At 40.7% G+C, this 27,897-nt stretch overlaps 1 protein-coding gene across 1 annotated transcript; it reads left to right on the top strand.

The window, feature by feature from the left end:
- The first annotated feature begins 102 nt into the window (after positions 1-102).
- On the top strand, positions 103-27,325 carry LOC134665506 (ATP-binding cassette sub-family C member Sur). Its single transcript, XM_063522481.1, has 29 exons — positions 103-235; positions 3,195-3,520; positions 8,988-9,133; positions 9,945-10,105; positions 10,454-10,668; positions 14,370-14,603; positions 14,698-15,027; positions 15,321-15,515; positions 15,753-16,053; positions 16,262-16,443; positions 16,540-16,864; positions 16,939-17,044; positions 17,600-17,751; positions 17,824-18,068; positions 18,467-18,688; positions 19,669-19,814; positions 19,935-20,054; positions 20,950-21,023; positions 21,117-21,244; positions 21,745-21,900; positions 22,574-22,786; positions 23,445-23,602; positions 23,783-23,978; positions 24,481-24,697; positions 24,877-25,004; positions 25,255-25,413; positions 25,683-25,815; positions 26,160-26,362; positions 27,185-27,325. Exons 3-29 carry the CDS (start codon positions 8,997-8,999, stop codon positions 27,323-27,325), a joined length of 4,977 nt encoding a protein of 1,658 aa, XP_063378551.1. The 5' UTR covers positions 103-235; positions 3,195-3,520; positions 8,988-8,996.
- The last annotated feature ends 572 nt before the right edge of the window (positions 27,326-27,897 follow it).

The raw sequence follows: 27,897 nt of genomic DNA, 5'->3' as shown, positions 1-27,897 counted from the left end.
CCAGTTCCAATTTCATGACAAATAAAGGAAAACAAATTGTGTTTCCAACAAATCTTTAGGTACCTACATGCAGAGTTATTAACAAAGTATGCGAAAGAATTGCGGTTGTAAAAATTATTATACATGAGAAGAGCACACAACTCCTCGCATCTACCTGCGCCGGCTGCATTATGCATGAAAGTGCACTAGAAAAACAACCTGTTATAGTGAACTAAATCGTTGGCTGCGCTGGTAGGTCGCAGAGGCGTAGCTAGAGGATATGGCGCCCGGGGCAGGCACCAAATTTGCGCCCCCCCAAACGAAATGAACTAACGAAAGAGTTACTTTTTTACTTATTACTTACAGTTTACTTTTAATTGAGACAAAAAAGTGTTTTTAGTACATCGGTAGCTAACAAGCTTACTTAGGGCATACTGATAATTCCTGGAACTGGCCATTTAGAAAACGATAATTAAAAAAACAATTATAGGGTTTGAAAAAGGAACTCTCTGGCAGTATATTACTTTTTAATTTGTGAGGCTGTCATTTGTTTTTTCATCGTGACGTTGGGTTGAAATTCGTGTGTCGTTGTGGCAATGAATTTAAGTCGTGAAAATTTTCGAAGCAATTTTTTTTTTAGATTTTCGATGTGGTGTAACTCAGCAAGAAAGTTGTCAAAGACTTCAATTAGCATTTAGCGATGAAGCCCCATCTCGTAGCTCTGTTTACTCGTGGTTTAGTAAGTTTAGATGAGGACATGACGATGAACGTGAAGGACGGCCGGCGACAGCGGTTATCGATAGTAATATTGATACTGTACGACAACTAATTGAAACTGACAAAAAAATTACCTGTCAGCAAATTTGTAGTACCTTAGGCATTGGAATGAGCCAGGTGCAAAAGATACTGCATTTGCTCCTTAAGATTTAGAAACTTTTTACGCGATGGATACCGCACGATTTGACGGAAGACCAGAAACGACTGCGTGTAGAGTGGTGCCGTAAAATGATAAAAAAAATTGACGGAGGACAATCAACGGCTGTATATAATATCGTGACAGGTGACGAAACAATTGTTTACTGCTTTGAACCAGAAAGGAAAAGTCAATCGGCGGAGTGGGTCTTTTCTTTTGAAGACTTACCGACGAAAGTTAAAAAAAATCGAAGCACTGGTAACAAAATGGTTGCTTTTTTTTTCGGCAAATCAGGGCATTACACCACTATACCGCTAGAAAACTTAAAGACAGTAACTGCAGATTTGTATGTAAACACGTGCTTGCCCAGAGTGTTTGACAAAGTTCGTGAAAAGCGTCCTAGTAGCAAAATAGTCCTCCACTACGACAACGCGTCAGCGCACTCCGCCAAGGCAACGAATGTGTATTTGAAGGCCTCAAATGTGGAATTAATGACTCATTTGCCATATATCCCCGATCCTGCACCATGTGATTTCTTTTTAATTCCCAAAATTAAAGCAATACTCAGAAGTTTACGATTTACAAGCCCGGAAGTGGCAGTGAATGCTTTCCACAAAGCCATCGAAGAGGTCCCTAAGGAAGACTGGACCTGCTGCTTTTCACAATGGTTCCAGCGAATGTAAAAGTGTGTAAATAGTGAAGGTATATACCTCGTAAAACAATAAATATACCATAAGGATAATAAGTCGTCTCATTGCTCAGAATCCAGAAACTTTCAGTATGGCCCACGTACGACCCACCTGATGGTCAGCGGTCACATGCGCGTTGCCGACCATTTTAAAACTTATACACTTATTTTTTGGAGATCTCCTTAGACTTAAAGTTTCAATATCGCTTGTGAGTTTGGGATCGTAGACTATTCACAGGTACAGCGCGCCTTTGGACTGATTTGAAGGGTCCAAGGTGGCATCCAGATGCTCCTGCCCAAAGGTGACAGCAGTACTCAATAAATGGGATCTGTCTACCCCAGAGTAATGTATCGCCTCCCTTTATTGAGCACACCGAGTTTTTTTTTGGATACGAGCGCAGCCTACCCAGCAAGGTGGCTACGAAATTATTGGACATCACTGATGGAGATCTCAACACCGAGGCTCCCAATACTCCCTGACATGGGAAGCCTTGTGCCTTGAAAAATGAGGTTTTCTTAGCCCTAAACGCGCAAAATTGAGTCTTGGTGGGATTGAATTGGACTAGTTTGTCCCGATCCCACATCGAAACCTGACACAGGTTTTTCACGACATTCTAGTATCACAGAACGAGCGATGTTATCACGGCATGTCTTATACAGGGTGGTCCAAACCTTGACGTCCATAATTTTTTTAAATTTCTCACGCTGTGGGCTATCAGAATATGTACGTTAGCCGACGTTTCGTAGTTTTCGAATTATGATATTTATTCCTTTTAACGTTTGTTAAGAAATTCTGGGGTGATGATTTAATTAAAAAAAAACAATTGAACTTTATTGTTTCTTTTTGTAACATAATCCTTGACCAACGGCGCAGTTGCTAAAACAACAGCATCCTCACTTGGCTGAGTTGAGCTGAGTTCAAGCTTAGATGTTGCCCTTACCTAAATAAATAAAAAATAAATAATGATAAAATACAAGCGATTTCAAGGACTTTTTGTTATTTTAGAAACTGCTAGACCCTTAGTTTTTTTAAAAGGTCAAAAAAGTGATACTTAATAGTCCTAATTTTTCAGAGTCGCCGGTCAAAGGAACTGAGGTGGAAAGCTTCCAAATTAGTAATTCATTAAAAAAGTCCTCTTTTGTTATTTCTACTATTATTTTATGGTGTCACTTCCCCATCGCTATTTCATGTTATATGTGCAAATACCACGAACATGTATTAGAAGACATAAAAGCAAAGCAAAGCTTCACCCCGGAATTTCTTAACAAAAGTTAAAAGTTAAACTCGTAAACTACGAAAAATCGGCTAATCATGGGGTATATATATTCTGATAAGTGATAACCCATGACGACGATACTAAAAAAAAAATTGGACGTCAAGGTTTGGACCATCCTGTATACAGGTTGGCTAAAAAATAACTGCATTTTCCTTGCCAGGGAGATTTTGGGATTACACCTACTGAGCAAGTCGCGAAAAAAAAATTTGTCTGTGTCCTACATTTTGGCTGGTCCATTTTCTATGGGAGGTATTTTGCCCATTTTGGCGCCCCCCCCTTGGACGGCGCCCGGGGCACGTGCCCCCTCCAACCCCCCCCCTAGTTACGCCTCTGGTAGGTCGGTCAGTGCTTCCACGCTAGCGGCTGCGGCGGCGGCGACGCGGAGTCGCCGTGACGCGTCGGTCCCTCACACGCATGCAAACTGGCGGCTGCTCAACTCACTACAGTCACTACACTCACTACTCAGTCACACAGCAACCGGCGCCGTGAGTACCGATGTTCCTCCGCCGCGTTTAATCTACCGACGAAATAAAAACAAACCGCACAATGCCAAATGAATGAACATGAACATCGGCATCCGTATGCAATGGAACGTTTTACAATAATGAGAGTGCAGTGAGTTGGATCGATTCGGCAGTGTTGTTAAAAGTTGTTTAGTTTTAGGTGAGTTTGTTTTGGTTAATGATAACAACATCTCGGCCCATTGAAAATGCTAAGCCTGACTGACAAACTTATGGTTATCATACCTACATAGGTACTACAAGTTTTATTGTATGAGTATCATCACACATGACATGATATTAAGCATGAGATATAAAATTACCTCAAACTCTTATAAATGCTAAAAACAGAATACAGTTACCTACAGACAAGTAACCATAACAGCAGAACAAAATAATTATCTACATTATGTATGAGCAGGAAGTAATTAATTATAATAACTATGTCACATCACATTAATTGGTAAAAAATTATAACCAAGCAGCATATTAATAATTTAAAATTAGGCACCTATTCGGTAGGTATTTCTCAAAACTACCAATCCGGTGAAACGTGGTTTTTAAAGAAACTTCATGTATCCGTTCGTATAGTTTCGAAACTTGTAGTGTATTTGTGTATGATTAAAAGCTGTTGTAATTTGGCCATTCATTCGCTATATTCAATATTCATGTGGCGATGGTTTACAGTTAGACCCGCTTCCGGAAGAGAGCTCTGAACTCACCTGACTTTCCCACCATTGAATCATTAAACCATGACACGGGGAGATGCCTGTCACCTTAATCACAGGAAGGTCGGATTCTCATCGGTCGTCAGGTCGTCACTAACTACACCTATTGTCTTGACACTAATTTTGTATAAATATACCTAATATTTCACGACCGATAATCAACAAATTAATCAAATCATCGTTTTAGATAAAAGGTTATTATTTGTTTTTTTTTCCTGTATTGTGTACATGCCCAAGATGAGGGGCCGATTAAGTATTAATATCTTGTCAATACTTACTTGAGGTGTATTAATTGAATAGACAAATGATTCTCTAAACGTACAATATAATAACATATTAGATACGTTACTCAGCACTCGAGATGTTTTTCATGTGCAAAGTATACAGTAGCTACGTAGTTACGTATTTACAGGTTTTTTTATTTAGAATAAGCTTACATTAGATTTTAATTAAACCTCTTTGACGGTCAAGACAAGGTCTAAGATGAACCACCTTACCGAACAGATGCCTTTGAATCTTACTCCACGGGCACAATCATATCATACCCTTGTTATTGGTTTGTCATGTTGTAGCCAGCAAGAGGTACCTACCTTCCTATACCTAATTAAAGTTTTAGACCGGTTTACAAAAGTGTTCACGGCAATGGGTTTTTAAAAATCCGTACATTTAAGGATAAAAGACAATCACTTCCTGAGTTAATCAAGCACGGTAGGTTCAGGTACCTAATATTATTGTCTTATTGAAAAAAAAAGCAAAATCTTGCAATCTCGTGAAACTGATGTTAAAGCAGATTGTTTATTTATTTCGCTAAGCACGACTGGCGTTGTAGATATCTACCTATTCATAGATCCCTAAAGTGTATGCAAAGTCATTGAAAACGGACTTAGTATGCAATGCCTTCCTGTTACTCGTAAGGCGAGGTAACGTCGTTCACACAGCCAGTCATCAAACTCATCAATCTATAGGTATGACTATTGACTAGGTATACTCTGCTGAAACAGTTTATTTAAATAAACTTTAAAGCGAGAACTTACCTTCTTCAATAAGAATCGACCAGTAATAAATGATCACGCGCCATGTTGCGGAATTACACTGGAACTTAATAAAGTGCATTGTTACATTATTTTTTTGATAACTAGTACTTAGATAGATAGATAGATAGATACAAACTTTATTCCAAAACATTATCGTGACAAAAAAAAATTAACTTATGATAAGAATAAAACTAAAACTTATGTCTAAGTACTATACTAAACTAATTACTAACTACATACTAGGATTTTTTTTGTCACGACTGTGTAGTCGCGAAAAGGCGCCGACTCAGCATGTGCTGCAGCATTGCTGCCACAGCGCTGGTATTCTGCCGGAACCTAGCAGTGCGCGCACAGACTCACGGTATGATCAACCACCAGTGAGAAAAATGACAGTAAAATAATACTACTACAGAAAAATTGTGAAAACATTTTGTGACTTAATTTATATAACATATTAGTGACTTTTATACTTAGTGACTTTTGCTTGCCACCCGACGATACTTTATTACTGGTCAGGCTTTTCTTATAACGAGATGAGATTCTCTCATATTTGCAATGAAGTTCTTTGAAACAGAAATTTTCTTCGATATTAAAAAATAAATGGATTGACATTGTGATTCTATCAATAGCTGTGACTACTTTGTCGTTACCTTGTTTACGAAGCAAAGGTTTTCCTCTCCCATTAATATACTTAATTCATATTTATTTCACAGCATCGCACAAATAATTCCTATTCATGATATGCCATTTAAAGGAAGGTAAAAAAAAATGTTAATGCCATAGTTACGTACTTATACTTCCCGGCTGTAATGCTATTCGTGGGATTATTGTTTGCCAAAGGAGGCAGAAGCTATCCCTATTCCGCTTATCCCTAAGCATAGTTACGCCAGAAACTTTGTTATATGTATACATCATTAAACCGCATGTATATACGGAACAGGAACTATCCAAATCAAACTAATCTTTTGATTGGACAAAGCGGGTCCGCATAACCTACGTAAAACTTGACTGTCTTCGCAAGAACGCATGTTACGTTAGAAAGAAAGACGTCTGGGTAAGCCACCTCTTCCGCTTAACGTCGACTTTGCATTGACTGGACTAAAATTCTTCACAAATTGATTAAGTAAATATAATACAATTACCTAGTACATTAGTTTCTCGAGCCGTTAATTGGATAGAGCCTTACCCCGGCTACACACGTCCACTATAAATCGTAGCGATTAAACTGCGCAAATCGGACTGCACAGTTTAATCGCTACGATTTATAGTTACGTTTGTAGCCGGCATTAGTCAGTCATGGACTCTTCAGTTCTATAGATGAAGATCAATTGCCTTAAGCGTAACGACGAAAGCGTAACTCTTCAGTTTTCTGAGAAGCGCTCGCTCTCATCGCGTCACGTCACGGGTTTATCCCGTGGGTCAGCATCCGCCTTACTCAACAAAGTTACGAACAAATGTTCGGACCATGAAATATTGATGCCTCTTAGTTACGAGAATAGTTATGAAATTGCATACAAAGTAAGAATGTTGCGATTTTTTTTAAATAAAGTCTGATCTACACTGTGTCTCACTCGGCTTTCTCGGCTTAGTAATCGCTATGGTATAAGGATTGCCTATTAGGTAGAATTCAGTGTGGCTAGTTCCGTCATAGGGGCTATTCTGTCCACTAGCGTTTTTCTCGAACAACGAACAACATTGATCATTTCGTTGACAAAGCAGCGATTGCTTTTAGTTTCAGCAATCAAAAGCAAATGGTTTTATTTCTACGATTGAAAATGTCACAAAATATCATACAACGAAGTCAAATGGCCTTCTAAAAGTTTTAATCATTTGTGTCGAAAGATGGTAGTAAAAGTACTGACTACATAATTTACTTTGAGATTATTCCTCTATTTCAAATTTTCTTTGCTTATTTATACCTAAATATCTATTCAATATGAAGTAGGTACTACCAGTTCCCCAGGAAGTCTGTCGAGAGAGACTACAAATTACTATAATATTTTAAATAAATTACATGAGAATTACCAACTAATTCTTGAGAATAATAAGAAAGAAGCTTGACTAATGTCGACGTTTGTCTTCGTTATAAACCGCAACTGCCTTTCATAAGTTAGGTATTCAATCTATTATAAAATAATAACAATGGACCTCTTCGATATATTTTATGATTTATACTTTTAGTTTAGTATTTCAAGCTGCAACGAATCTTGTTTTATTTTAACTTTATAAGTTTTTTTAAATGCTTGTCGAAGTGTGTTTGATTGAAGTGTGTTTTAATGTATTTAACTCAAGAACCGTGCAACTTTTACTGAGGTCATGTTAAGTTGTTTCCGTGGCTCTTGGGCTGGTCTACCTGCGTTGTTACTGTGGCATGCCATAATTTATGAGACCCCTTGTACGGCAGACATTAAATTATCTCCATTATCAAAATACATACATCAAAGCAGTTACAAGACGGAGCGAGTATTAGCCAATCAAACTTAATTCCAGGGTAAAAGTAATTAAGAAAACGTTATGAGGTAGGTACCACCTACCTACATATACAGGGTGGAAAGGCACGACGATCCTTCCCGGAAGTATTAGGTCGTTTAAGTGATACAGAGCAGATTGGTAATGGTAAGAATCGTTAATTGAGTTAAAAATAAAAATACAAAATTTTCTACTTTTTAACTGTGGTGATAACCCTATAACATGTGCACATGACGGCTAGATTAAGGATCTCCGTCGGGAAAGCTCGGGACTTTACGCTTTTTTCCGATCGTTGACAGAATCGCAATGATGTATGAATGACGCATAAATGACAAATAAATCAAATGAATGCAAAAATATTACAAACAATTTTATTACTTTCTTAGATAATTACTTTTTGCAAATATTTAACACTATCTTATCTTCACATACGGTGTTCAAATGTACGCCGCAGCCGGCTCCCGAGCCCGCGCACATTGCCCATGCGATAGTGTACTATGCTCTTCGTCATTTTTCCTCTGCAGATTGTCAAAAGCAGCAATTAGCCTTTAATGTTTCATTTCATCCGCAGTTTCACTTTCCGTTTGGTACACCATATCTTTTACACAGCCCCACAAATTTAAATAACCACGAGCATCTACTTAACATTACACATAAGAAAATGACATTAGATAAGTAAAGTTCAATGACAATTTAATTTCAAATATCAGACGTCTTGTCTATTTCCTACCACGCAAGAAGGTTTGTTAGTTAGGTATTTAAGACGTATTTATTCTTGATTTATTCTTAGTATTTCATTTTTGCAACTTCATTTGGTGCGTTGTTGTACTTTTTATTATTTTAGATAGTTTCCAATTATTCGAAAATAATTTTGTGAAACGTGTTAAGAAACTAAAACCTTTTTTATCAGTCAAGGAAACCAGAGATATTTATAAGACGATTGCGTACTTTTGAGTGGTTGTCAATGTCACAATTTGAACAGTCGTTGTAAATAATGTTGTGGTTAGTATTATTAATATTAAGGAATAACATAACTACTTCATTCAAGTATTGAACAAGTGGAACCACTAAGAAAGCGAAAATCTTGCAACGATTCTTACCGTGTTGTAAGCAGACCTAAGAATGGTTAGATGGCAACAAATAAGCATAATTTCCTGTCGTATACTGATTGTTTACAAGTAAGTTCATTGACCCTGTCACCTGTTAGGGTTAGAACAAAGTAGTTTTTTGCATGGATGTTTAAAAGGCCATAATTTAGAAACGGTTGCCCATATTAACATAGTTTCTATGGAGAAAATATAGAGCTTAGGCTAAACAATCCCCCTTTTGCGGAAAGGATCGTCGTGCCTTTCCACCCTGTATATATTATATCTATTTTCTTGGCTGACCGTACCTGCAGGCTGGCGGCATGGAGGCGGTGTGCGAGCGCGGCGACAGCGCGTGCGCCGCGCGCGCTCTCTCCGCTGCGCTGCACGCGCTACACCTCTACTGCGCGACCATCTCCGCTGCGCTCATATGCTGCTGCGCGAAGCCATCACTACACAGGTTAGGGGTTGTGCACATTTCACGCGAGGTATTTTTGGCTACTTTTTGACGCCCCCTCCCCCTTGGTGATATTTGGTGAGGTTTTTGGCTACCCCCCTACCCCCACGCAACCTCACGTGTATTTTTTTGAATTTTTTTCATTCGACCTAATTTTAAGATAAATAGTGTTGTATTTAGAAAATATTGTTTATTTTTCTATTTTCGTTAAATACATTCGCTATTTTGAAGTGCAGAGTTAAGATTTATGTTTAACGAAACCGAGAAAAGGTATTTACTCATGTGGTTGGTTTTTTTTTCTTAGTTTCGTTTAGGTACTATAGAAAAATACACGTGAGGTTTCCTTATACCCCCCTCCCCCAACGTGATCTATCGTGAGTTTTTCGTGACCCCCCTCCCCCCATCGAACCTGGCGTGATTTGTGCACGACCCCTTAGACACTATCCGTCGAAATGATCACCTTAGTTTCTGCGCTCTCACATAAGTACCTACTTATGCTGCGGGTATAACGGGGTACCTATAGGTACTTACCAAACGCTGCTGCACAAACTCAACAATACACCATACACCCGTGGATACACAAGTTAGTATTCAGTCATACTTGTTGCGACAACTGCGAGCTCTCCTTGCCCCTCTCTAGCTCTTATTGGCAGACGACCACCCTTTCGCTTCACTTTAGGTATAGGTATTACCTTATGCTAGTTGCCCATGCGTGCCAATGCCAACCTAGGTATGTACCTAACCTTTCAGGCTAACCTTGTTCTTGGCAACGACGTTATTTTATAACATTCCAATAAAGTTGACTTACGTACAGGAACCCCAAACGATGGCGAGGCCAGAACGTGCGAGGTGCCGCAAGTTTGGTGCTGGGTGTTGCGATGATCCTTGGAGCAGCGGCCGCGGGACTGAGGCCGAGCCTCGTGGTCCCGCTCACTGCTGCCCTCCTCGCCCCTCTAGCCTGGCTTTCCGCTGCGGGTAAATGACATATAAAATCATTACAATATTTGACTCATCTACGTGGAACTCTTGCTCTTCTTACATTATTGACTTTGAAATTTTTGATCGATTATAATTAGTTTGTCAGAATGTTCAGGATTACAATAATTGAGAGCGCGTTTACCTTATTTTGTCTAATGTGATTAATATGAAATAAAAGTGGGTATATACGGCTACGGATAGGTACCAAAAGTAACCATGAGCCACAGGTGGAACTTGTAATAGTCCGACTTATATACCCGACACAATAAATTTTTCCACGTATCCTTTATTTCTGTTATATTGAAACTGTTACATTGTAAAATAAATAACACTTTCATTCATCAGCACTCCACGTGGCGCTCTGGACCCGGCGATCGGCAGCCTCCTTACTCTACCTCGCCATATACTGGCTCCTCACAGCAGTTTCCACGGCAGCTGTCATATGGCAACAACTCGAGACGGGACTCGCGCCAAACCAAATAGAAATCTATATCCATGCTGTCACCTTGCTCATGGCGATTATAATGGCGGGAGTTGACTGCGTTTGTTTTTATGACGAGGTATGTTTACAAGATCTTTACCTTGGCGCCTAAATATTCTCAATCTCTAAAGAAGGTACCTACGTACAAGCGAATAAATTCGCTGCTTGCTGACAGCATGCTTCACGCAGTAAATCTGCAATACAAATTTAATCCAATACCTACAAATTGATTGTCATTGAGCACTTGTCACTCTATAGGCCTTTTATGACTGATACATTTTAGGTACAGTTAGTAAAGTACATAATTAGCATACAGATTTGTAGGAAGGTGTGCGAAGCTAATGGTTTTGCTGACGGTACATAACAATGATGCTGCATGAGTTTAAGTAGATGCCTTTTCCAAATGTCGATGATCAAATAAACTCAAGTAGGCAAATGGTCTGTCAAAAATAAACAAACGTACCTAATTCCAATACTCATACCCCGCTTTTAAGATTCCTATCAACAAGTATGCGATATATGTAAACGGAAAGTGGAACGGCATTATAATAGCTTGATGAGAATTAATGCGTGTTGGCATATCATTTTAGCTGTAGCGCAGAGGAATGTCATGCGGCTTTTGAAACGCGGCGACTCACATTTACAGCGGGACCCATCGCCATTGACCTAAAAACACCCTACCACAATTAAATTGCACATGAAAAGTACATTTGCCTGCCACTTGTTACTCCTGCGTGTATATGGTTTTATAGGCGTTTTATTGATATACGTACTCATAATGCCTCTGCTTACAGTCGTTTCTCCTTACTCATGCACAAAATATTTGATATTTATTACCTACTGTGTTTTTAATTACGGAGAACTTCGCAACCTAAAGAGGACCTTGTAAATGAATGCGAGCGACAACTCTAGTCAATTTCGTACTTTTTTTTATTATAGGACATTTTTACACAAATTGACTAAGCCCCACGGTAAGCTCAAGAAGGCTTGTGTTGTGGGTACTCAGACAACGATATAATATATATTATATAAATACATAGAAACCAACCATCACTCAGGAACAAATATCTGTATCACCATACAAATAAATGCCCTTACCAGGATTCGAACTCAGGACTTCGAACTTCGAACACAATTCAGGGTCACTACCCACTAGGCCAGATCGGTCGTCGTATTCGTACTTAAATATTTGGAATGAAATTATGATACATTGGCAGTTTCTTAATACCTACAGCCTAGTCTAGTATTGTGTCCGATGAAGGCTGTGATTAAAACAAACACTACATTACGTTACGCTTTATGCGTGCTCGCTCAAGATCAACATCGAATAATTATGCTCCATCTCTTTCCGAGTTTTAATTACAGAGACTGTCGTTGCATGCTACATAAATATAACATCGAGGTTACTTGACGTAGAAAATATTTAATTAAACTATGTAAGGTGTATTCGGGTAATACCGAATGTCGGATAATTCCGAAAATCAGATGAAAATGACCCTAAATTCCATCATAATAAAAGTCTCTTTTCGGATATATATATAGACTTATATATGGACAGTTTTCGACATTCGGAATTACCCGAGTAAACCTTACCTACTTCTAATAAATATCACGTGACGCATACATTTAATTATATGTACGCCTAAAGGCATACCTATACTTATATAAGTTATATATTATAACTAGCGACCCTCCCCGGCTTCGCATGGGTTAACAAATTTTACACTAAACCTTCCTCAAGAATCACTGTATCCATAAGCGAAAACCGCATGAAAATCCGTTCAGTAATGTTTAAGTTTATCGCGAAAAACACACAAACAGACAGACGCGACAGGGGACTTTGTTTTATAAGGTGTAGTGATTATGAGAAGGAAGAATGTTCAACTAACATTATGTTATTAATTTGTTTCATCTACGCGCAACGGTATCCTAGCCGTCAAGTCAGCGTCCTAGGGCGATTAGCCAAGCTTAGACCATTCTATGCACTTAATAATAATGCCTGCCACGTACTAAAGTACAGGGACTCTCTCATCCCATTAAGTGGAATTATGTCGCTTATCTAGTTAGGATAGTGCCCGAGTCACGCTAAGCTGAACGAGGTAGCTGACACGCTTAATTAACTTTTTGCATGATTAAACACACCTAGATAGGTATCTCGATCTGTACCTAATACTTATATAATTTCTTGGCAACAATAAACTTTGAAGAAGTTTGCCAAATATTGTAGGAAAACTAATGCTAAGTACTTCATATTTTTATGATTTATAAAATCAACGCGCAGCGCCAGCGCAAATTATCTTAAACGATGTGAGCGATAAAATTATGTATTGCATCGTTGAAAAATAAAACTATTAATAAGTCAACGCGACACCCTCAACTCAACAGACATAGGTATGATTCATCAGATACTTAAGTACCTATTTTTGATACATTTATTGTATCTATCATGGAAAGTGACCGCTCCGAGAGTCAAACGGGCACCAGCCAGACAGCCGCCGTCCGCGACACACTCGGCTGGCGCCAGCATCTTTGCTAGCAAGTCCTTTTGAACCTATATACGAGGGTTGCACTGAAAATGTCGGGAATAGAGAAAACTGTCGCATCTAGACAGTCAATCTTTATTTTAATGCATACTTAAACTCAAACTGACCACGCATATAAATTTTCTTTTGAAAGTAATCATTCTGTAATGCACACGGCTCATAATCCCAAAGTCCTTTTTGTATGGCGATTTTGGGGCCTTAGTGGTTTTGTATGAAATTCGTGGAGTAGCCAACGGAATTGAAGTTTTTTTTACATATATATGTATATAAAAGATTTTTTTACTGTTGTCATATGAATATTTAGGAATGTCGAAATCTGCCGATATGCAACTTTTTTGGCAGTCTTTTTAATTAACAGCACAAATGCGATTTTAATTTTTGACGTCGCTTTGGAATGACATGCTTCTTTAAGATCACCCATGGGATAAAATGAAAGTGACTTTCATATTTAATTTTAACTGCAAACGAACGTACGATGAAATCTAGTTCATAAAAAAATAACAGAAGCCCTTTGTAACTTTTATTTGTTCGATGAGGGCATATTGAGAACCGTTTAAAAATATGATTCGAAAAATCACTTGGTCAAAAATTCAAATAATGTTCGACATACAATTTTCAAATTGCCAGTAATTCTTAAATACAAATGACAACCAAATGGAATATACCTTAAAAGTTTTATAAAGAGTTACATTTTTATAAATTATATGCCTCTTTCTATTATGTTATTTCTAAGTGTCCCATTCCCGAATCTTTCAGTGCGACCCTCGTACTTCCATTATTAGCCTTCGTCTTATTGATGCACTTTGCACATGACTTAAATGGCTTTCTCTTGTCTCTGTTTTCTAACGCGATTAACAGGGATGCTGAGTGATTTGGAATCTTATAATAAAATACCGAAATCGATATAAGATTTGAGGGGTTCCCTCATCAATTCCTTGTGGAAGCCGTTATCGGAACTCTACCTTGACAAAAATATTGCTTAAAAACTTAATTTGTCTAACTTAACCTAAGCCGCTTAAATCCATAATACTTATGTATAACATCACTACATCTTATATCTAAAACAAAGTCCTCCCCGCCGCGTCTTGTCTGTTTGTGTGTTTTGTAATATGATCCCGATAAACTCAAAAACTACTTAACGGATTTTCATGCGGTTTTCACCTACCTATCTATTTGTTGTTTTTATTTATTTTTGTTTATTCTATGTATTTGTTTCATAAACTATATTTTGTTGCAGGTTACAAAACGATTTCAGAATACTCAAAAATCTTCATCAGACATTTTAACCGACATCAGTTACTTGCATAACGACAGCCACTTTTATTCGAAAATATCGTTTTATTGGCTTAATTCACTATTGTACAAAGGATATGAATCACCTTTGGAGCAAGAGGACTTAGGAGAACTCCCGGAGGACGAACGATCAGTGAAACATTACGATAAGCTTAAGAAGATTCATGACAGTCATAAGGTTAGCTAACATATAACTATTATGCGTCTCAAATGCTTGAGAGATTTCACTCATAGATGTTACCTATTTTATTTTTCTTTTACTTTTATTTCAGAAACCTAAAATTGAAAGCAACCCTTCTAGTATATGGACGTGCTACATTCGTATGGTGTGGCCAAACTTTTATGTAGCCGGAGTTCTGAAATTGTTTAGCGATTTAATAGGCGTAGTGCCGCCTTTGGGACTGGCTGTGGTCATTAAATACATACAAGACGCGAGACAAGAATATAATTTAGACGCTCCGGTGACCGTGGAAGAATTTTTGAGTAATGGATATATAATGCTCCTTATAGTGACGTTGGCGCTGATAAGCCAAGGCTTCCTATCTCAAAACTCGACGCATTTAGTGACAGTTGAAGGGACCCGGTTAAAAACGGCTTTACAAGTATGTACCTACCTATCTCCATTAACTGGATCATTCATGATTGAAAAAATAAAAATACCCAATTATGCGTATTATTGACAATTCAGGCTGGAACGTCCGTTATGCGTAGGTTATACCATCATCATCATCATCATCGAGTCATCTTACAAAATATTACACTACGTCGCAAGCTGTAATATACTTAATACCTACTTTTGCAATAGGGCTAGTCTTTGCAATGTTTTTTTTTCTATTTTTTATTCTAAACTTAAATCAAGTGCGTGTTTTAGATTGTTTTGAATTGACGGTAACAGGGCATGGTGTACGACAAGTGCATGCGGCTGGCGCCGTGGTCATCACCCGACAGCGCGGGTGAGGAGGCCCCTCTGCTGGCCCCGCCCGAGCCCGACACACAGACCGGGCATCTCACCAACCTGGTCTCGCAGGACACTTATAACGTCATGTCCTGTGTCTGGATCTGCCATTATACGTGGGCTATACCACTAAAGGTATTGTGATTTCATGATTTGACAAGTGACTTTATGCAAGTCCTATTAAAAAACAAATGAATACCTAACACAGTCAGAGTCGCTAGATAATTAATGATCAAAAGCTACTTACAAAGCTATATCTATATTTTTTTTCGCAAAGGCGGTAACTATATATAAACTGAAATAGCGAATCATTCTTTAAATAGTTTAAATTATTAAAGTATTTGTATGTTTTGACATTCCTCAACATTTCAGGTAGCTGTTATTTTATATTTGTTATACACAAAATTGGGAGTAAGTGCAATAATTGGTTCAGCAGCTAGCATTTTGTTTATCACTCCTTTGCAATTCTACTTAGGGAAGAAAATATATGACAATTCTAAAGAAATTGGGAGATGTACTGACCACAGAATGTCGAAGTTGACTGAGATATTGCAAGGGATGCACGTAATCAAACTTTACGTATGGGAGGATCTCTTTAACGAGAAAATTCTTAACCTAAGAGAACTGGAACTAAAATTTCTAAACAAAGAATCAATTTACTGGAGCTCTCTGAGTACGTATAAACCTACATAACTACTCTTTAACATCTGAAACACCCACTATTTACATTTGATTTCAAATCAATAAAGTATAAAAATAGATTGCTACTTACACCGATTTAATTTATTCATTTGCGCCGATTTCTTAGATGGTGTTTGATTGGCATCGACGTTCGACACATGTTGGTAGTATATATCGACACAAATTTGTTTTGATTTCAGCTTTTACAACTCAAGTTTCTACGATATTGGTAACAATGATAACCTTCACAGTGTACTATTATTTAGATGACAGTAACACATTCACAGCAGTCAACATTTTCACTGGCCTAGCACTTTTCAATCAGCTGTCCGTTCCGCTACTTATCTTACCGGTGACCGTGCTCATGGTCATTCAGGCGATGGTAAGACGACATCAATGTTTTCTCATCTCATTTTATTGCTGCCATTTTTAATGCACTAGCACTACCAGTTAATAAAGGTGTTCACAACGGTTTCAGGTCAGCACGAACAGGATAAAACGGTATTTAGATCTTCCGGAATCAAAGAACATCAGAGAAGACGATAATGAAGCGGTTTGTCAAAGAAAATCGACTGATACATTTAACGACGCTTTTGTTGATGTCAAGCCAGACGATAGTTTAACTGAAAACCCTGCTAAGGATGAGGCCGATGATCTGAGTAGCGACCAGTGTTCAGACGAGGACACGTTTAATGCTGCAGAGGATAAACAAGAAATCTTAATTAGATTTAGAAATGCAGGATTCAGCTGGGGACCAAAGAATGACGTTGCCTTAGAAGTTGACTATTTAGACATTCCTACTGGTAACACAATTTACTATTTTATCATTGATAATTCTTATACATATATCTTTTTTACATATAACATTTTTTCACAGGAAAACTCATAATGGTGGTTGGCGCCAGTGGATCGGGGAAAACCTCTTTTCTCTCCTGCATTCTAGGAGAGATGTACTTTGATCGAGGTGAAGTCTGTCGGAGCGGGTAAATGTTGAATGTAAATTAATTACAGCCTTCCCTACAATTATATCCATACACAAACCAATCGAATAAGGCGAATACACTAGCGGGATCGATACAATTCCGTGAAGGCCAGATCGCCGGGATGTATTTTTAATAAGGCGTGGGTATACAAATAGATATGGGCTAACATCATTATGTCATATTTCTATTTTATATGCATTTTGGTAGAAATACCTCAGTCAACACTTTTTATAAGAGAGAACAATTATGGATAAGGACGCTGATGGGTGTACTCAACACTAATGTTGCAAATCGGAAACTTACAAGAAAATCTATTAGGTACTTACCTAAATGACTTAAGTATACGTCTATACGTATACGCCAAGTCAATGGATTTTGCGGAATTTAGTAAGAATTGCATTTATAAAATTATTCCCAACATAGCCGTTCAAACGAACGATAGAAGGTCACCTACGTTGTGATTATAATTAGCGGAAAATTATAAAACTACATATTACCTATTGCAATATTTTTAATTACTTACCGTGAAATTCAGAGTTTTGTAATATTTTTTAGAAATTGTTCAACGTGGTTCGCGGGGCAGCCGCCATGGCTGCTGGAAGGGTCGGTGCGAAACAACATCGTGATGGACAGCCCATGGTGCCACAGCAAGTACTCGCGGATCCTGCGCGCCACCGGCCTGGTACCGGACTTACAACTCTTGCCCGGTACGCGAGAAACTTACTTGTTGGGCTTTTAAGATGAGAATAAATAATTCATGATGTCTTTGTAAACTTCAGAAGGTGACGCGACTCAACTCGGCAGCCAGGGTTCGCCTCTATCCGGGGGACAACGCGTACGTGTGAGCGTGGCTCGTGCTCTCTACTCAGGGGCCAGACTCTTAGCGCTGGACGAACCGCTGGGAGCGCTGGACGCAGCGCTGGCGAGGCATTTGGTCGCGCGGGCCCTCGTTCCCGCCGCGAGAGGAGGGGCCACTGTACTGCTAGCTACTAACCGGCTTGAGCTGCTGCATTACGCTGATCTGGTAAGTCATTTAACACTTCAACAATCAACTAACAGTAATCAAATTGTATCAAATCTGGCAGGCATCCCATAGAATCAGGTTTTAACGGTAGCTAAGCCCGTTATGATTGCGGAAAAAGTAATCAAAGATGGATGAGTGACTCACATGCGATTTTGCCGATGTACGATGCGATGTAGGTAATAAATATTCTAGACGAAATGGTTGGATCTAAGCAGTCATTGTTTTATTAAATCACTACGCCTAACTCAAATTGATGTCGATGGGTCTCCTCAATTATTACCTATTAGATGACTATTAAATACAGACCTGCGTTATAAATAGTGAACCACGAACACATAGGTAGTCTTGGGAACACATTTTGTATTTGTTTTATATGTTTTGTTTAAATGTATTTTCAGATTATAGTGATGGAAGACGGTCGTGTAGCTGGTTTTGGCCGGCCCACTGACAACGACCCGGCGATATCGCGCTGGGCGAGGTTGGCCGGGGAAGCGCGAGCGGCAGCGGCGCGTGGAGGCGCCGGGCCTCCGGGGGGCACGGCGCGGGAACGCACCAGGCTCGTGCGCGCACTCAGCCGCGCGAGATTCAACAGGAGCTTGTCGGAGGACACTACTATAGGGGTAAGTCAGGGATGTCAGTGATTACCAACAACTTCTCAATTTCGTAGGTAAGTAAGACTGGAAACATCAGAACGAGCGACCGTAGCGCGAAAAGCTGCTGTGACACTCAGCAGCTCGATTTTGTAGGATTACTTAGTTTAAGGCACAACGCAACTCCAATTTATGTAATTAATTCATGAGAGCGTTAGGTCGGTTGGATATATAAGCAGTAAATTGGCTGTTTACCTACTATATACGTACCGACACAACTACTGATGCGTTATAGTTACTTATGTATGCAGTTCAATATAGGTTCAATACGCAATTTTAACATTTCCATCACGCTGTAATGTAATGATTTGAATAGTCCCAGTCATATAAAATAGTACCTATAGATGTTTGGACAGATCGAACAATAGATTGTTTTGCCCGTAAATGTCTATAGGCAGTTGACGTCAACCTGGGGCGCAGTTCAGAGCGATTCATCGCCTCGTGTTGCATTGTAGGCTAAACAATATTGTTAGAAATAAAGATAATAATCGATTCGATTCACTAATGACAAAGAAAGTTAAGGATATATTTACGGCATAGTAATTTACCACGGGGAGAGTAACATTTGATCGGTAATAATTTGGTCCGATCAATACAAACATTAACAAAACTACGAGGCATACAACATAAGTATGTAGGTATATTATACCTATATGTGACGTTCCACGGGTAAAGGTACCTTATGGCGGTTGGCGCTTACGCTATTATTAACGTCGCACCAATATTATTGCGGCGCTATGCGACGTAAGCGCCAGCCACCATAAGGTACCTTTTGCCGTGGAATGTCACATATTATATCCATTACATTAAAATCCAATTTGAAAGTAATAATCCTACCATTTCCGAACCTCTTGACAGGCCTACTAGTGAGTGCCGATCAGCTACAGCGGGCCGCGATTACGAGTACTATTGAACCTTTCGTTACCTTTATTTTCTCTTTCTTCCATCAGGTGGGTATCAGCGAAGCGGCGGGGGCGCACCTGCTGGCCGAGGTCCCCACATGCGCCGGTGGCAGCTGGCGGCGGGCCACGATCCGGCAGCGACCGGCACTGTCGCGCCAGTTCTCCTCGCCTCCTCCTTCTGTGCATAATTACAAGTACCTACATAACTTACAGTTCCCTGATTTACTAAGTAACATTTCTCTGGTGTTTCTGCATGAGAACTATGACGTGTTCTGAAAAGTGAAAACCTAATAAGTAATCTAACATTTTAACAGGTGGCGAAGAGACGTGCGCCGAGCCGTCAGCGCAGATGAATCAAATGCGGGGTTGCGTCGAGAGGCCAGTCTACTACGGCGACTGCTGAGAAGGCCACGACCACATCGGACACTCGGAAGGTCAGTTCATTGACCGCCACAGACCACAGACATCAACTGAAGCGTGCGGCTACAACCCATCAATATCAACCTTCGTGCCCACGGTAAGCGTAGCATTAAAAGGGTTAAGTAATACGAGTTTGGTGACAGATGGCGGAGAGACGTACGCAGCCGTGAGCACAGATGAGTTTAGTACCTACCTACAAGACAGTGAGCTAGGCCAATCTACTGCGGTGGTTGCTGCGCCGCACCTTTACACTCATGAAGTCAGGCCAACAGAGCTGATAAACGTTTACTGCTTAGCGGTGTTAATATGAAGCGTATATAATCCATTTAACCTATAGGTTCATTTTATATATTTATAATTATAAAACGCCGTATTAACGACATGCAAGTTTAATCTAAGGGGTCATCCATTAATTACGTCACACGTTTAGGGGGAGGGAGGGGTCAAGAAAATGTGACATATTGTGACATGGGGGAGGGGGGAGACACAAACTTTGTGACGTCACTTTAACTTCATCAGTAACCGAAAATTTATTTAAATTATTTAGTTCGCTGTACATTTAAATAACAAGTTTTTAAAACGAAAATAGTTTTTAATCGTTTAATTTTCTTTCCTAAGCAGTTTTGGGTTATAAAATTACTAATATTTATATCGTCAAAAATATTTTGATAAAATATTAATAATACTTAGGTACTTACTTAATTCGATTTGGCGAGGGGGGAGGGGTTTGCCAAATGTGACCAAGTGTGACAAGGGGGGGGGAGGGGTCAAAAAACCTAGAAATTGGTGTGACGTAATTAATGGATGACCCCTAAACGCACCAGAACCAAAAATTGATTACTAATTGGCCCCTTGCATTATAAACTGAACACCTTGCATTGTTGATGCAGGTTGATATTTTGGTTACAGATGGACACCAAAAACTCTTCGCCGGCTAATAAGTTCCGATTCAGAAAGTGCACCTGAAGAAACTCAAGCAAACGGTACCTATACCTTACAATACAATTAGGTACAAATTTTTATAATACGCTACGATTATGTATATAGCACCAACTGACAAGTTTCTTTCGGAACAGGGACAGCAAATGAAACGGCTCTTGAAACTTCCTGCTTTTCGACGGACACTAACGGAGTCGATGTCGCACTAGCTATGCCTGACAAGCCTGCCGTGAACAAAGAGGAAGAACGAGAAACTGTTAGCGAGGTACGTTATTTTATTTACACTGGTAACATACCTAATTACAAAAATGTAATTCTCATTATTCTTATTTATGATAAGCATTAACAACACCAACCAAGCCACCACCAATAAACCTATTTCTAAACTTTTTATAGGTAATTTTGAAGTGTGAAATCGCGTAAAACAATAAATCATTTCTAGAAACAAGTATGAATCTGTTCTTGCTTGGGAATAAAACTATAAGATTTTGGTAAAATGAGTGTACCTAGGTACGATCAAACACTATGAACTCTGTGTTTTTGTACAGTCACAGTCAACAAGGCCGCTATTGTCTCTATTTTTGTCACTGGGACAAAGGTACCGTAGGTAACAGAAATCAAATTTCGTCGTCTAGTCTTAACTAGGGAATGCTGCCGGTACTGAGTTTATATGGCGAGAACCGGGAATTCCCGGTTCCGGTACTGTATTTCTATGGAATACCAGTACCGGGAGCACTCCCTACTTAAGCCATAAGTTGTTTCTAGTGTACGATCTGGTGGGCCTACGCCCGCGCGTGCGGCTGGTGGGGCGCGGCGTACTGCGCGGCGGCGGCGGCGGCGCAGGGGCTCGCGCTCGCCGCAGACTGCTGGCTCGGCTACACCGCCGCTGGCAACGCGCAGGCGCCCTTTACGGACGAACAGGTACCGTTGTGGCACCGCGTTGTAAAATACTACCCAAGTTAATATATCAGCCGGCCTAGCCAAGGTTACAATCGCTATCGCTTCGACAACGAAACGCTTTGTGTCTTTATATCACTCTTTCATAATAATATTATTAGTGCGACAGTGACAGTTGCGTTTCGATCGCTACGGAGCGTAAGCGATTGGCATATGTTGGCTACGCGGCGTTGGCTAAGTCTCTTTTTGACAGCTTTTGTTAGAAAGGGACTTCCACTTGTATTACAAGTTACAAGCTTTTGATAAACAGGGCACAGTTTGTATGATTTATTACTGACAATAAATAATGCCATATGCTACCTACTGCCGTGGTAGTCAAAGCTACATTGATTTAATAGACGAATGATTTCTACTTCTAGCCATTTGCATCAACTACAATCGACTAATTAACATCACTCAGCAGATAACTATAAAATTTCATATATGTACATATAGCGAAATGTTTTACAGTTTGTTAAATCGAGAGTGATGATGATAGTTGAAATAAAATGGTGTAGAAGTAGTAGTAGTACCGAAACAAGCTACTCGTACATATTTATTTACTTACACAGGAATGACCTTTTGTAACCCTGTAACCTCTGATTGACCACCTCTAGGATGCACAACAGGATGACACATGAGTCGTTGGTATTTGCAGATGTGGGAGTCAGTGCGCAACTACGTCCTGGTGTGTTGCGCGGGTTTATGCTGCGCGGGCGGCGCACAGGCGGCGTGCGCGCTGGCGGGCGCCCGCGCGCGGCGCAGGCTGCACGAGCGCCTGCTGCACGCCGCGCTGCACCAGCCGCCGCTGCAGCAGGCGCCCGGCGCCGCGCTCATGCGGTTTGGTGCGGATATCGCGGTCATAGACAAGGTATATATATTTGACGACCGGTCTGGCCTAGTGGGTAGTGACCCTGCCTGCGAAGCCGATGGTCCTGGGTTCGAATCTCAGTAAGGGCATTTATTTGTATGATGATACAGATATTTGTTCCTGAGTCATGGGTGTTTTCTATGCATTTAAGTATTTGTATATTATATATATCGTTGTCTGAGTACCCACAACACAAGCCTTCTTGAGCTTACTGTGGGACTTAGTCAATCTGTGTAAGAATGTCCTATAATATTTATTTATTTATATATCCAGTGCATAGGTAATTAAGCGCTGGTTAGCAACTCAAGCCGCTAACTCATCAAGTTTTTTTTAAGTGTGGAAAGATTTTTTAAGTCTAAGTAACTCTGTAAGCTAAATTCCTCGCGAACCGCCATGGTTCCGCCATTTTGAATTATTTCCGAAAACCCAATCATAAAAATACCTTATAATTATTGAATCTGTTCATAAATTTCACATTCGTTCATAAATCGGTTGACAAATCCCACCCGTAGAGAACAGTCAGACCGGGACAGCCGGACATTTATAAGAAGATATTTTTTGCCCAAGCTAAAACGCTTCGCGCTCGCTCGGTCAATGAATACTTATTACAGTTGTGACCTGTGATGTCCAAAGCCTGCTAATAACCTTTTTTTTTCAGAAATTGCCCATTGCTGTGAGCAGATGGGCACAGCTAGCGCTGTTGTGCGGGGCCGCACTACTCGTCAACGCGGCTACCGCGCCGTGGACGCTGCTCGCGCTGCTGCCCGCCTGCCTCGTCTATCTGTGGCTGCAGTCTGTGTATTTACACAACGCGAGGTAATTATCATTCTTATTTCTTTTACTGCTGTAATCTAGACAAAGTTACACCATCAGAATACTATAAGTACCTACTATGATATATTTCAAACGTGACTAAATGACTGAAAGTGAAAGTGCTACTAGGTTTGCTAGGCTTATAATATTTTCTTATGTTCGGTATTTTTTTTTTATTCGCAGAGAACTCCAACGTAGCGAAGCCTACAGCGCAGCAGGGGTGGTGTCCCTAGCGGCGCAGACGCTTGCCGGAGGCGGGACAGTGCGCGCGGGCCGCTTACAACCTCGCCTGCGTGCCGCCTTCCTCAAGCGGCTCGACCGCAACCACAACGCCCTTCTACTACACAACTCGGCTATACGTTGGCTGGGGCTTACGCTGGTAACTAACTTTTTAGTTGGTCACGTATCACGTCGCCATTCCTAACCATTCCCTCCATTCTCTAATCTACTATTAAGAGTACAGTCATCAGCAATAGTATCTTACACAACTAGGGCCGCAAAAATATATGACGCGCTCTTATTGCGCTCCAAATAAGAACGTGTCACATATTTTTGCGGCCCTAGTTGTGTAAGATACTATTGCTGATGACTGTACAACCACAACGCGATGCCGTTGAATAACGAATAACTACCAATATTCGCCTTCTGGAACTAACAACGGTAACTGTTCGTCCTTGCTTGTGGCGTGGATTTCATGTGCTACTGGAGGAATCACGTTAGTTAGGTAACAGGTACTTAATTTAACCTCAAGTTACCAAAGAGGGATACTATGATTTAGAAGCTGACAAGAGGCTGTCTATACTGCTTACTTTGATGTATACTGAGTACTAACCAAACCGTCCGAATACATATTATACCTCTTAGATTAATTTTCTATTCAGGATCTTGTGGGAGCCGCAGCAGTCTGCGTCTCGCTTGGCGTAGCGTTGTACGGCGGCAGTGCAGTGGCAGCAGGGCTGGCTGGTGCTTACTCCCTGCTGCTGCCAGCGTTCCTCGCCCATCTGGCCAAGTGCCGCGCAGACTTGGATCTTCAACTAGCGGCCGTAGAACGCGTCCGCGCGCATACTGCTGTACCGCAGGAAGATTACCGGGAGGACTGTAAGCCGACTTTATGAAATTATATTATGTATAAGGTTCTTGATAGTATCCAAATCCCTACAACCCCGGTTCATGCTCAATTTATAATAGCAACCTTAAGTAAAATTCAGGATATGGCTAAGACACATATTTTAAAGCAATAAAAATATCTTGATAAGGTACAAATTGTTTTGTTTAAGGTCCAATACCAACTGGTTGGAAAAGAGATGGCAAGATTGAGTTTGAAAACGTGACCGTCCAAGGTCAAGAGCCAGGCACGCTTCCAATACTTCACAACATCAATATTTCTATAAATCCTAGGGAAAAGGTATGTTACACAATGGTACCTTGTGTGAATGTGTAGCTTCAGCAAAATATGAACAAATTAGTAACTTGTCCCACGTTGGGCGCCAACTTAAACAATGCAACCCAAATATGTAGGTGTAGGTACTAGGTACTTATATAAGTTTTGAGTAAAATATTTTTGTACGTTAATTTATTAATCAATTCAAGTGCTGCGCTCATATAAACGATCGAGCCAAATGTAGGTACCTATGTACAGTCAAAAAAACTTTCAGGTCGCGATATGCGGTCGCAGTGGCAGCGGCAAGTCCACTCTTCTATTGTCCTGCGTCGGCGGGACCACCATCACCAGCGGCCGCGTCCTTATCGATGGAATCGACGCGACGCGCGTGCCGTTGCGCACACTTCGACATCGAATAGTCGTTCTACCACAGGCATGTTTACAAAACTGAAATTGTAGGACTATAAAGCTATCTATACCTATTTGTAGGAAGCGTATGTAACAGCACAGGGCAACCTTTTTACTGGTGTGAATGTCAATTTGTTAAGTTTCCGATTGAAACCTTTCTTGATTGCAGTGAACTTTAGAGTGCGTAAAGCGTAAAGGTCACGAGACTCACGAGGTGGCAATCCCGCTAACGCACATGTTCTCTATAGTCCCTATTTGACGTCAAGATTGTTAATGTGTTTTTGACATACACAGGAGGCTATTATGTTCTCTGGCACGTTGCGCGAGAATTTGGATCCTCTCGCCGTTCATACGGATGAAGAAATATGGCACAGCATCAGAGCAGTCGGACTCTTTGACTTCGTTACGTGTCAACCTGCTGGTTTAGGTAAGATTGTATGCCTAAACACATATAAGTACATAGCACCTATTAGATTTCGTTTTCCACATAAGTACCTAATCTGTCTTTGTTCATCACTCGTCATCCTGGATTAACCCCTCGAGTCCCAGCACTTTAAAATGTCAATAACTTTTTAGTACCTGCCTTGAAATTACGTATGGAAACACATAAAATAATTTGCTTAAACATCCCATTGCGAAAAGCGCAACATCGCTGATACATAAGCTGTTTGCTCTGAAGACACGTCATGATTCTCTTTTCTCAGCTGATCTTCTAGCCTCAATCCGATTTAGCCGAACAAATTTTCCGATGTTTAATATGTTTTCTTCCAGAATGTTCTGTGGGTAAAACTCGGTGCGGCTGGAGCGATGGGCGGGCAGCGCGAGCTAGCGCCGCCAGGGCGCTGTTGCACGCGCGGCTGGCCAGCGCGTTGCTGCTGGACGAGCCGGGCGCCGCGCTGGACGCGCCTGCCGAAAGGAGCCTGCTGGCCAGCATAGCGAACGCCGTACCTGACACCACAATCATAACAGTTGCGGTAAGGATCATATCGACAATGAATGGACAAGGTCACTGTGGCTGGGTGAAGGACCGCTCCTGGCTGGGCGCTGCGCCGCTGGACGCGCCTGCTATGCGAAGTCTGCTGACCAGCATAAAGAGCGCCGTGTCTGAAACTACCATTATCAGCGTCATATCCACAATGTGAAAACAAGACTCAGGTGACAACGCCGTCCTTGAAAAGTCGGAGGTAAATCTAAAACTTCATGTTACGCGATTAAGTCCCGTCGTTGTCAATAATAACAAAACTCAGTGGTTGGAGCGACGGGCAAATATCACGTCCATATGCAGTAAGTCATATCCACATTGAGGGTCAGTGTGGACAAGATAAAATATACTCCCCGAAACTATGGAATTTAATCACTTTTCAATTAAAAAGTTTTCTTCCGATTTTATTAATGCCATGGCGTAGTTAGATCAGTGTGGTGACGAAACAAGCTTGATATCGTATTGGGACCGGGCCAGATAAAATAACTCGCCATCGAGGTCAATGCTCTGATATTTATAGCTTAGAATATCTAGTTCAACCCATACTAATCAATTTTAAAGTGATAAAACGCCACCAATATAAATAAATATATACTTTATAAACTTTACTCATCTGTTTAAAAATAAGTCTTATTTTTAAATCTACAATATCTAACGATAATGTCAATATCAGCGCTTATTAGGTACCTAAGCTCTCGTTACTATTTAAAAAAAAAATATCCCGGTACACGAGAGGTTATAATAGGCAACAGAACGCCATATATTACATACAAGAGCTTCAATTTATTCTCATATATTAACATGTGTGTTACAGCATCGCGTTTCATCGGTGCGCGGCTACGACCGCGGAGTGGTGCTGGAAGCGGGCCGCACGGCCGAGCAGGGCGCGCTGCCGGCGCTGCTCGCGCGGCCCGGCTCGCGCCTGGCGGGCATGCTCGCGCAGCCACACGCCTAAAGGCGTATATTGCGCGGCAAACTATCGAACATTGGCTCGCGAGGCAACCGCACGCAATGGATACCAGATTGACTCGCGCGCCAACGCGATGATCGCGCGGCTACCTCGCGAGCCAATGTTCGATAGTTTGCCGCGCATTATGGAGACACGCCTTAACGCAGCGTACTACGTAGGCGAACAGCACGCGAACGCGAAGCGAAGCGATGCGGCGCGGGGTGAATTAATCCTTTGATACCTATAGAAGTGTCCTACGTGGGCGATCTCGTTGCGAACGCGAACGCCTTGGGCCCGCCGCGCCGCGCCGCGTTCGCGAGTTGTTCGCTTATGTAAGACGCAGCGTAACAACTCTAACAAGAGCAGCTACGATTTCCTAAAGGATCCCGGTTGAATAGTTAGATTGTTTTGTATTTTTTACCTAATACTATGTACGTGCTTGAACGACGCGACGAAATACAATGCTGGCACTTGTTCTAAATAAAATTTTCCCGCTGGTTCGCTATGTATCTTCAAAGACGAAGAACCAACCACCCAGAACAAAGAAGCAAAGCGGAATTCCAAAAAAAGGGCGAAGT

The sequence above is a fragment of the Cydia fagiglandana genome, chromosome 6, assembly GCF_963556715.1.
Source record: "Cydia fagiglandana chromosome 6, ilCydFagi1.1, whole genome shotgun sequence".
In the NCBI taxonomy this organism is placed as follows: domain Eukaryota; kingdom Metazoa; phylum Arthropoda; class Insecta; order Lepidoptera; family Tortricidae; genus Cydia; species Cydia fagiglandana.
This window is presented reverse-complemented; position numbering and strand designations above follow the sequence as displayed.

What these genes read in the sequence shown, in the direction of transcription:
- LOC134665506 (XM_063522481.1), top strand. Translation starts at nt 8,997, where the DNA reads ATGGAGGCGGTGTGCGAGCGCGGCGACAGCGCGTGCGCCGCGCGCGCT. An exon ending in CTATTTAGACATTCCTACTG is followed by an intron (nt 16,865 to 16,938) that starts GTAACACAATTT and finishes ATTTTTTCACAG; the next exon opens with GAAAACTCATAATGGTGGTT. An exon ending in CCTTCTGTGCATAATTACAA is followed by an intron (nt 19,815 to 19,934) that starts GTACCTACATAA and finishes ACATTTTAACAG; the next exon opens with GTGGCGAAGAGACGTGCGCC.